At 43.6% G+C, this 11,470-nt stretch overlaps 1 protein-coding gene across 1 annotated transcript in view; it reads left to right on the top strand.

Moving 5' to 3' along the window:
* The window catches only part of Snrpe (small nuclear ribonucleoprotein polypeptide E), a 7,017-nt gene extending 4,856 nt beyond the window's left edge, over positions 1-2,161 (top strand). Inside the window, exon 5 of the mRNA XM_005348363.2 lies at positions 1,944-2,161. Within this exon, the coding sequence (XP_005348420.1) occupies positions 1,944-1,999 (56 nt within the window). The 3' untranslated portion in view covers positions 2,000-2,161. The remainder of the gene's footprint in view (positions 1-1,943) is intronic.
* The last annotated feature ends 9,309 nt before the right edge of the window (positions 2,162-11,470 follow it).

The raw sequence follows: 11,470 nt of genomic DNA, 5'->3' as shown, positions 1-11,470 counted from the left end.
TGGAGCTAGCTCTGTAGACCAGGCTGGTCTCGAACTCACAGAGATCCGCCTGCCTCTGCCTCCCGAGTGCTGGGATTAAAGGCGTGCGCCACCATCACCTGGCTATTCGTGAGTATTTCTTATTCATCTCTGGTTATTTCTTTTCAGGCTTTGGTATATTTATCCTTTTCCATCCAGCCATTAAATGTTTGAGGCTGGGTTCCAGCTTTCCTTTGACTTTTTCCCTAGATACTTAATATCACAGTTTCAGTTACTAATCTATGCACTGATTACCGTATTCATGTGTCTAGTCCAAACCCCTTCTCTGAACCTGTTCATCATATCAGAAGGCAAATTCACTTTCTTCATACACACTGTTTAGCATGGGTTTGGTGTTTGCCACCTTACTAACAGTTTCCTTTTTGAAATTCTGTATCTGACTTTATTAACTTTTGCTTGAAATTCTTCATTGCCAGCTGAGCGGTGGTAGTGCGCAGCTTTAGCTTCGATCCCAGCACTCTGAGGCAGAGGCTGGTGGGTCTCTGAGTTCAAGGCCAGCCTGATCTGTAGAGTAGTTCCAGGACAACTAAGGCTACACAGAGAAGCCCTATCTCAAGAAACATTTTTAAAAAAAAAAAGGAAAAGAAAGAAATTCTGTATTGCCTTTCTATTTTTCCTGTGAAAGGACAAATCTTGTTTTTGCGGAAACCAGATCAGGCCATGTCTTCACTCATCTTGTGACCTGCTGTCCCATTTCCTGAGTACTCACCATGCTTGTCTTTGTTCAGTTCTTTACACCTGCACATTTGCCCTGCTTTCTGTTTGAGGTAGAGCTCCCTGTTTAGCCCAGGCTGGCCTTAACTTTGCTTTATTTTCTTGAGTGGTTGTGTTTTAGGGTTACGTTTCAAGTTACATTTACATACATTGTTTCCTGTGTACCTTTCTCTAAGATACCCAAAATTTAGCCAGGCAGCCGTGGCACACACCTTTAATCTTAGCACTCAGGAGACAGAGGCAGGCAGATCTCTGTGAGTTTGAGGCCAGCCTGGTCTACAAGAGCTAGTTCCAGGACGGGCCCCAAAGCTACAGAGAAACCTTGTCTTGAAAAAACCAAAAAACTAAACAACAAAAAACCCAAAATTTATTTTGGTTTTCCTTGGAATAGGAGGAGATGGGGTGTCGTGTGGTGTGTTTATAGGGATACATTTACTGTTTTACCACTGCCTCTGTAAGACTAGATGCTCCATAAGTGCATGAGTCATGTCCTATCTGACTCAGTAAGCTCAGTAGCTGACTCAGTGCTTGACACAGAAGAGAGTTTAAAAAGCCAGGTAACAAGAAGGAATCTTAATCAAGGGATGATACTGAGTGTTTTGTCTTTTGTTAATAGTTAGTGCTCACCGAATCACTTATCCATGGTGGGGTTCAGATAATCTCTTTCCTGAACCCTAATGATTGTTTTGGACTTAAACTGAATAGATGGAAAACAGTCTAAGGAATGATAGTGTTGTTTGCTTTTGAGGTGCTCTTGTTCTGTAGCCCAGGCTGACCTTAGCCTCCCAGTGCTGGGATTGCGGGCATACAGTGTCTCCCCCAGCAGGTGGACTTCATTACTTATTGACAGTTTAGGAGATAGGATTGAAATACACTGCATTTCCCAGATTTGACAGACACCTCATTTAAAAACTCTTATGAATTTAATTTTGGGAGATACTGCTTCAAGACTTCAGGTGACATAGACGGTAAGAACTTTAGAACAGTACTGCTTTAATTCTGCTCTTACAGAAAAGGTGCATGTGTGCCAGTAGACCTGGCAGAGAGGCTTTCAAAATATGGGCACTTGAAAATGGTCACATACCTTTTTGTGAGAGGTATAAATCTCGAAATACTGTTTAAAACAAAAGTCTAATGCTGAAAGGTGACTGGCTGTGTGTCTGGTAATTAATAGCTTTCATTCTTTCCAGGTCGGATCATGCTGAAAGGAGATAATATTACTCTGCTCCAAAGTGTTTCCAACTAGAGACCGTCAGGCGCTTGAGAAGTTGAAGAGGAAGTGCAGTGTTTTTAAAGGTGTCTTCTGTTGGGAGCATAGTCCAAAACATTTATTCCTGTTGTTTTAGTGGCCCTTATGTTATTATCAGGTGACAATAAATGCTGTGAGATTGTTTTTATTACAATTTTAGTTGTTTGATTCCTGTGGCAAAATCCTTTTGCATAGTGGTTCTTCTAGTTGTTGGTATTCTAAGGTTCCTGAAGGAAGGGTTATCAGTTGCCCTGGGCATTTGCTTTTCTCAGCAGGGGTCTGTACCTTCTTGAGGCAACGAGTAAGAATTCTGCTGTACAGGTAAGCTGCCAATGTTGGGTGAAAGAGGCTGGGGGTTACGCGTAAGCAGGCTTCTTCACTAGTGATAAACTCATCAGTTCTAATTGCTTGGGGTTGGAAGTGTAGTTCACAGTAAGTGCTCGTTTGCTGTGCAGGAGTCCCGGGGTTGATCCCCAGTTTTACAAAACAAAAGCCCACTGACTGACTTCTGGGTGCAAAAACACTAGCATTTCTAAGTGCAGAAGGCCGAAAACATGTTCATAGCTCTCTTTGCTTAGCACTTACTGAGACACTGAAGTCTTTGAGAATTTGGTGGCCCATGCCTATAATCCTAGCAAGAGAATGAGGCAGAAGGATCTGAAGGTCAAGGCTTGGCTATGCTGCAAAACGAGAGACTGTTTAACAAGAGCAGACTGGGGGGAATATTTGCATATAGGCGAAGACAAACTTTAAAGTACATTTAAAATAAACTAAAGATGGATAAGCTTTTTTTTCTCCTTAGATTTTTGTTTATTATGTATACAGTTATACAATGTTCTAATTGCAGGCCAGAAGAGGGCACCAGATCTCATTGTGGATGGTTGTGAGTCACCATGTGGTTTCTGGGAATTGAACTCAGGCCCTCTGGAAGAACAGTCAGCTCTTAACCACTGAGCCATCTCTACAGGCAGATAAGAAACTTTTTGAGATTGGTATTTTAGGAAAAAAGCCCCACAAAACACCTGGCAAATTGTTAGATAATGTTATAGCATGGTGAAGAAACATACCAGTTTATTCTTATCTGTTTTTTGGGGTGTTTTTTTTTTTTTTGTTTGTTTGTTTTTTTTTTTGTTTTGTTTTGTTTTTTTTTTTTGGTTTTTTGAGACAGGGTTTCTCTGTGGCTTTGGAGCCTGTCCTGGAACTAGCTCTGTATACCAGGCTGGTCTCAAACTCACAGAGATCCGCCTGCCTCTGCCTCCCGAGTGCGGGATTAAAGGCGTGCGCCACCACCGCCGGGCTTATTCTTATCTTTTAAGATCTAGGTTTGGTCTGGGGAAATATCTCAGTGGGTAAGCATTTAGCATGAGGACTGGAGTTAGGAACCCAGAACCTAATAAAAGCTGGGTGCCTGTGGTGGCCTGCCTATAATGTCATTGCCTGGGGAGGTGGGAAATGGAACTTGGGAGCAGCATCTACAAGCTGTGTGTTCAGTGATAGACTTCCCCAAAGTGTAAGGTGGGGAGTGATGGAGGAAGACAATCATTGACAGTCTTGGGGGCACATGTACAAACACATGTAAAAAAACTAAAAACTACTTTTGCTCACCCCCAAGGGTTTTTTGTTTGTTTCTTTTTTCATGGTTGTTTACTTTGATGAGAATGTACATGCTCGTGCCACATCTCAAATGACAACTTTGGAGAGACTGTTCTCCTTGTGGGATCTGGAGAGTGAAGGCCTGTAATCTGGCTTAATTTGGTGTGTGTGAGTGGAGGTGTGCGTGCCATGGCCATGTGTGTAGGTTAGAGAACAGCTTTGGTGAGCAGAGTGTCTCCTCGAGCTCAGGCTGTCAGGCTTGCTGACACCCAAGTGCCCTTGCACAGCATGCCATCTTGTTGACCCTCCCTTTCTCCCTCTCCCCCTCTCCCTGTCTTCTGTGTGTGCACATACCTGTGTGTCTCTGAGACTGTGCTGATGCCATGGAAACAGAAGAAGGTATCAGATCCCTTGGAACTGGAGTTGCCAGCCTTTGCAAGCTGCCCTCTGGGTTTTTGGATCCAGGTGTGATCCTTAGATCCTTAGGATTGAGCACTAGCATCTGCTCTTAGCCATTGAACTATTTTACCACCCTCTATTTTACCCGCTCTTTTTTTTTTCCCCCCCTCTCTATGTGGTGACTTGTTGGGTAATCCAGGCCAACCTCAAACTGATGCTCTTCCTGCTTCCGTTCACAAGTGCTGGGACTGTAGACATGCACCAACATGATTGACTGATTTGTTTTCTTTTTGGAATAAGGTCTTGTAGTTCAGTCTGTCCTCAAACTCAGTATGTAGATGGGTGTACATTGAACACCTTATCTCCTGCCTCCTCCTCCCTAGTGTTGTGATTGCTAGCCTGCATTATCATATCTGATTGCATGTAGTGCAGGGGATTGAACCCAGGTCCCTGTTCTTGTTACTCAAGCACACTACAACTGAACTACATGCCTGGGTCTTTTGTGGGTGGTGGGAGGTGTTGGGGGTTCAAGACAGGGTTTCTCTGTGTAGCCCTGGCTGCCCTGGAACTCTGTAGACCAGGTTGGCCTCAAACTCATAGAGATCCACCTGCTTCTGCCTCCCGAGTGTTGGGATTAAAGGCATGCACCACCACCACCTGGCTAAAGAAATTACAGTCAATAACTGTAATTTTGGGGGAATGATATTGGGGATTGAACCTAGGGCTTCAATTTACCACTGAGCTAAATCCCCAGCCCATGTACCCAGGACTTTATGTGAGCAAATGATCCCCTTAGTGGGATTTCTCTTTTTTTTTTTTCTTTCCTTTTTTTAGTTAGCATTCAAAGTCATGCATTTTATTGTAGCATTTTCTTCTATCCATCATGCTTTGTTCTGATCAGTCCTCTCTGTAAGCTACCCCTCTGCCTGGTTTCCTTCCTTTCCTACATGGTCAGCCTCTATTCAGCTTCCCTCCTCCTTGTCTTTCTGAGTCTCCCTTATTTCACTTACAGTAACAGCTTCTCATCCGTTTGCTTGTAAATGTCAGATTTTCTTATTTTTACAGATGAATAATATTTGGTGTGTATTCTGTGCTCTTATTCATATTAAGGGACATTAGGCTAGCTTGTGAAAAGTGTATCAATAAACATGGAAGTGCAAGAATTTCTGGTATTTTGAATCAGTTCTTTGGGAATGTATGCCCAACCTGCATTCATATATGAGCTGTATGACATTTCTGTCTTTAGTGTTTTGAGAAACCACCATGATAACTTGAGCAGAGGCTGTACAAGTCCATAACCTATACACCAGCAGTGTATAAAGCAAGCTTTTCTTTCCACACCCTCACCTCTACATGTACGGCCTGGCACACATGCGCATGTACATCAGGACCTAATGTAAGACCTGAGATCCTCAAACTGCTAGAGGGAAATAGGAGCTTGCTGAAAAGGATTTCAGTGGCAAAGGACACTCATCCCAAGAGCTAGCAAATGGGTGATAGTCTACATGATGGGGTAAAGATCTTTGTTACCATTTTTTTATAATTTATTTTTATTTCATGTACATTGGTATTTCGCCTGTATGTCTGTCTGTGAGGGTGTCAGGTCTCCTGGAACTGGAGTTACAGTTGTGAGCTGCCATGTGGGTGCTGGGAATTGAAAGAACAGTCAGGGCTTGCTTGTTTTTTGTTGTTTGTTTTTTGAGGCACAGTTTCTCTGTGTAGTCCTGGCTGTCCTAGAACTCACTCTGTAGACCATGCTGACTTCAAACTCAGACATCCACCTGCCTCTGCCTCCCGAGTGCTGGAATTAAAGGTTTGTACCGCCATGCCTGGCTATCTTTCAACTAAAACTTTATTGTAAAGAACAAATGTTGGGGCTGGAAAGATGGCTCAGTGGTTAAGAGCACTGACTGCTCTTCCAGAGGATTTGGGTTCAATTCCAGCACCCACATGGCAGCTCACAGCTGTCTGTAACTTCAGTTCCAGAGGACCCAACACCTATGGCAAACACCAATGCACATAAAAAATAAAATTAAAAAAAAAAGACAAATGTTGCAGAGGATGTGGAGAGAGGAACTGTTACTTTTGGTATGGTACAACTTAATCCAGCTATGATGGAAATCAGTCTGGATTTTTCTCAAAAACCTTAAAATAGAACATGTTCCACAGCTGGCCATGTGCTCTGTACAGGGATTAGCATGGTTAGCACCATTGTACTCACTATAACAGGGAAGTGGACAGTCCAGTTGTCCATCAACAGATGACTGGAACATACACACATAAGATGGAATACTTTTCCACTCTGAAAAATGTCCCAAAATTTAATCGGTAAACCTAGAATGTATAATGAGGCCACACAACCTCAGGAAAAAAAAATGATCATCCTCATATGTGGATCTTAGCCTATAATGTATACATGTATGTGTGTAAACAAATGCGCATGTGGGTACAGTCTGACATGTAGAAAGAGCAAGAAGTTTAGTTTAACCTGGGAGTTTGGGGGTCTTGTGTGTGGCGGCCAAATTCATAAAAGTGTAACTGATAATGAAAGTATGTCATTAAGTGTGATAGCTGGTGGCGGTGCACATGCCTTTAATCTCAGCCCTTCAGAGATAGGCCAGCCTGGTCTACAGAGCGAGTTCCCAGCTGTTACCCAGAGAAACTGTCTCACAAAGCTAAAAAAGTGTCATGATCAGTGGCTTCAGAATAGCTATTGTAGCTATCTAGAAGCTCACTGAGATGGGTAGCCTGCTGTGTGGTTTTGTTTGGCAATCTCTTCCAGTTTCATTGCAGATCTTACTGGAGGCTCAGCCCTCAATACCACTCAGTAGGAAGAGAACACTTCTGTAACTACAGCAGCAACTACAGCAGCATCAAATCATACAAGACTGAAAATACATTCAGATCAGTATTGATTTAGCTCCTTATTACATCACCAGAGAACAAAATGGTAAGGCAACTGCAGGATGGGCTATGAAGTTAAAAACTGCTTAAGGAAGTGTGGAAATAGGGAATGAATTAAGTCAAGGAAGCAGGCAGGGAAGGGGAGAAATTGAGGCAAAGCAAGTAAATGTTTTTATTCTTTTTTTTTATTTTTTTATTTTTTTTTTGTTTTTTTGAGACAGGGTTTCTCTGCGGCTTTGGAGCCTGTCCTGGAACTAGCTCTGTAGACCAGGCTGGTCTCGAACTCACAGAGATCCGCCTGCCTCTGCCTCCCGAGTGCTGGGATTAAAGGCGTGCGCCACCATCGCCCGGCAAGTAAATGTTTTTAAATGCAATGGAAGAAGTGTTAGGGAGGGGAGGGAAAAGAGCACGAGATGAGAATAGGACAACACATTATATTACCAATGGACAAGCTGAGCAAAATTAGATAAATCTGAGAAGAGGAATCAGAAAATAAAAACTTTTAAAGAAAAAAATAAGGCAGTCAAAATAGAGCATCATGGGAAGGAAAAGCTAGGGAAGGGAACTAAAAAAATACTCCCAATAAGAAAGCAAAATTAGACAAAAGCCCAAAGAACAACAAGATTGTGTGTGTGTGGGGGGGGTGGTTAGCAGGTGAGAACACGTGCTGCTAGCAGCACGCCCTGAGTTCAATCTCTAGGACACACGGAAGAAGAGAACCAATGCCTGTAAATTGTCTTCTGACTTCCAAATGGATGCTATGGCACATTCCACAAACAAAAATATACTGAAAAGGCACAAGGGAAAAGAGGTACTTTACCGGCTTTGGCCTCCCTGTACAGGGCACAGGCTTGGCTTCAGCAGCCTCAGATCAGGACAAGATGGTGCCTGGCCAGAGGAATTACTGCAGGACCACTACATTCTGCAGTTTGTGCTCTGGGTGCAGTGGGCTTGTCCTGAATGAGGACTGCACATCTCTGTGCTTGCTCCCCAGTCAGAGAGCTGTGCAACGTAAGCTGTTTGCCTTTCCCACCTCAGTAGATATATTTTTGCCCTTGTTTATTTTGCCGTTACATTGATGGAGTGTTTGTGGGGGGAGTTATGCTCATTCCATCACAGACAGCGTGTGGGAAATAGCCCTGCGCCATGCCCTAGCCAGGTTTGGCTTGTGCTTTGCTTCCCTTTTTGTCTGTACTGTACAACTATTCTTTCACTTCCTTTGTGGATTCCAAAGCTCTTCCTCTGTCTAGAATAGAGTCTATTTTTCTGTTTTGTTTTTTGGGATTTTTGAGACAGGGTTTGTCTTTGTAGCTTTGGAGTCTGTCCCCTCTAGATCAGGCTGGCCTCGAACTCACAGGGATCACCCTACCTCTGCCCCCCGAATGTTGGGATTAAAGGCGTGTGCCACCACTGCCTGACCGAGTCCATTTCTCCTTATCCTGATCCTCTCCTCACAAGTTCACACAGGTAGCTTCTAGCCCTCACACTTGCAAGTTTTCTGGGTGGCAGAATTGTGATGCCTGCAGGTTTTCTGGGCAGAGACGAGCAAGCAGGGATTCTTCATATTTATTTTATTTATTTATTTTAGGTTGGTTTCTCATGTGTGGCCCACGTGGCCTTAACCCCAGTCCTCCTGCCTCAGCTTCCTAAGTGCTGGGATTATGAGCATGTGCCACCTCACCCAGCCTAACAGTTTTAGGGCTATGTTTTAAGTAGGTGCTGCAAGATGAGTAAGGCCCATTCTGTGTTTCTGTTTTGTGGTGCTGACGATGAGACCCCTGACTTTGTGCATGCTCTGCAGGCATTCTACCACTGAGCTGCCCTTCAGTCCCAGCCCTAGAGCCCCTTTGAAATTCTGCTAAAGGTGTTATTAAAGATGGGTGAAAATCAATCAAAATGTTAGTTCCTGGGCTGGCAAGATGGCTCAGTGGGTAAAGGCATCCTCCACCAAGCGTGAAGTCTCAAATCTGTTGAGATGGAGACTTGATTATACTGAACAAAACATCCCTGTCCAAAATAGAGGGAGTCAGCCCCCGGGAGCTGCTTTCAGCTACAGTGCTCCTTTCTAAACCCATTTGGTTATTTTTTCAGTAGTGCACTGTGAACACACATGAGTTTGAAATTCATTAAGCCAGCTCCAGTAAAGAAAATAGTGGGCAGTAGAGGGAGTCGTGGCTGTGGACTGCTGCTGAAAGCCCAGCTCTCTTGAGAGCAGGCTGCAGGCCTCCAGGCAGCTTTCTTGGCACCAGAATAGCTGGGAAGGATAAAAGCTGAAGCAGTCTAATCCCTAAGAAAACCTGCTGGCTGCTTTTTCCATTTCCCTGTGTGGCCCTTCTGACCTGCTTGCCCTGTGTAAGCAAAGCTGTGCCTGCTGGGCTTATTCTGAATGGATAAGATGTGGAAGGTTCTATTTTTGACAGAGCAAACGATGATCTAGTGAGAAATAGGTGTTCTTACAATTGAGCTCTGTATTTAGACATCTTTGCCGCTCCCTGCTCTGTGGAGCCTGTGGCGTTTGCCTTTTAACTTGGACTTATCCACAATCTGTAGATCCTTTCTTCTAACTAGGATCTGCATTGCGGGGAGCATTGCTCTTGCTTCATTAAGGTTACTGAACTACGGGGAAGCAGCTCATGTTGGCGGCCCTTGGAATGCGAGCAATTATTTCTCTGGAATGGCTGTTTGTTTCTGAGAGGATCTTGCTAACCGCCCACTAACTCTTGTAACATTCTTTTTTTTTTAATTTATTTATTTATTAAGGATTTCTGCCTCCTCCCCGCCACCGCCTCCCATTTCCCTCCCCCTCCCCCATCAAGTCCTTCTCCCTCATCAGCTTGAAGAGCCATCAGGGTTCCCTGACCTGTGGGAAGTCCAAGGACCGCCCACCTCCATCCAGGTTTAGTAAGTTGAGCATCCAAACCGCCTAGGCTCTTGTAACATTCTTGAAGAGGGGGATGGGAGGAGCTGGAGAGTCGTACTCTGAGAGAAAATGAAGTATGAGCCTAATACTCTATCAATAGCAGCAAGGGGGAAGGGAAAGTCTGGAAATCTTAAGGCTTCATGTTTGTGGGTACCAGCTCTTGTGTCTTACTTGTCAGAAGTTTCAGGTTTGTAGGAGAAGATTGGTCTTGTTTGCATTGGGGTTTTACGGGCCAAGAAGTTCCCTGGGCAAATCCAACAGCTTCTGGAAACTGGACGGCTTAGAGGCGTTTCCTTAACTAATGTCCTGTAGCATGATAAACACATCTGCTTGTGCGTGCTTCTGAAGAAATGCTTTTCCAAAAGCAGCAAGAAAACTTATGTCTATTTATGCTTAAACAGTTGACTTGAAGTTGATCTCTGAGTTCGAGGCCAGCAAGTGAAGAATACACAATGAGACCCTGTTCTGTTTGTTTGTTTTAAATTGGCTGCCATCCTCTTGTAATTCCCTTGTTCAGATTTGGTATCATTGATACTAGCCTTGTCAAAAGAGTTGGCTGCACTTTGATTTTTTTTTTTTTTTTGAGTGAGTTATCTTGGACACTTCAGCAGTGAAGCCATTAAGTCTTGAACTTTTCTTGATAGGAGTGTGTGTGTGTGTGTGTGTGTGTGTGTGTGTGTGACTATAGATTTAATTCAGTACATTATACATGCTCAGCAACCACTCTCTACTGCACTGTACTGTATTCCAGAACTATAAAGGACCTTATTGCTGACTCAGTTTCCTTATTCATTACTGGTCTGTTTGAATTTTCCCTCTCTTCTCCCTCTCCCTCCTTGCTGTCACCTCTGCTACTGAACTACACCCTTGGCTTTGGATTTTTCTATGTCTTCATGATTCAGTCTTTGTAGGAGGGTATGCATTTCTTATAAGTAATCTAACTTATTGGTGATAGGGTATCTTTTTTAAAAAAATATCTTTATGGTTTATCTAACTTTATTTTATGTGCATTGGTGTGAAGTGTCAGATCCCCTGGAACTGATCTTCAGACAGTTGTGAGCTGCCATGTGGGTGCTGGGAATTGAACCTGGGTCCTCTGGAAGAGCAGTCAATGCTCTTAACCACTGAGCCATCTCTCCAGCCCAGTGATAGGGTATCTATATATAGCACAAGCTGGCCCTGAACTCAGTCATCCCATTTCAGCATCAAGAATGCTGGGATCAGAGGCATGTGTCACTGTGTTCAGCTTTGAAAGAGCACCTCCTGAATCCAGAAGATAGTGCAGTGGGTAAAGGTGAAGGAGAGAACAGACTCCATGGAGAGCTGTCCTCTGACCTCCACAAATGTGTCGTGGCCATCCGTGTCCATACACACGCACTCACACACACAAAGCAACTCTTAATTTCATTTATATTTTTCTAATTTCTACCTCATCTTTATTATTTCTGTTTTCTGTCTTTGGGTTTCGTTCTTTTTCTAGTTCCTTGAGGAGCGATGTTTATTTGACATCTGTCAATGTCTTTACTGTTCCTAGATCTGCTGTAGCTCATAAATTTTGCTATGTTTCTGTTTTAGTCTTGGGGTGTGTGTGTGTGTGTGTGTGTGTGTGTGTGTGTGAGAGAGAGAGAGAGAGAGAGAGAGAGAGAGAGAGA

The sequence above is a fragment of the Microtus ochrogaster genome, chromosome 6 (assembly GCF_000317375.1).
Source record: "Microtus ochrogaster isolate Prairie Vole_2 chromosome 6, MicOch1.0, whole genome shotgun sequence".
NCBI lineage: Eukaryota > Metazoa > Chordata > Mammalia > Rodentia > Cricetidae > Microtus > Microtus ochrogaster.
Note: the sequence above shows the minus strand (reverse complement) of the source record. Positions and strands in the feature narration are given on the sequence as shown.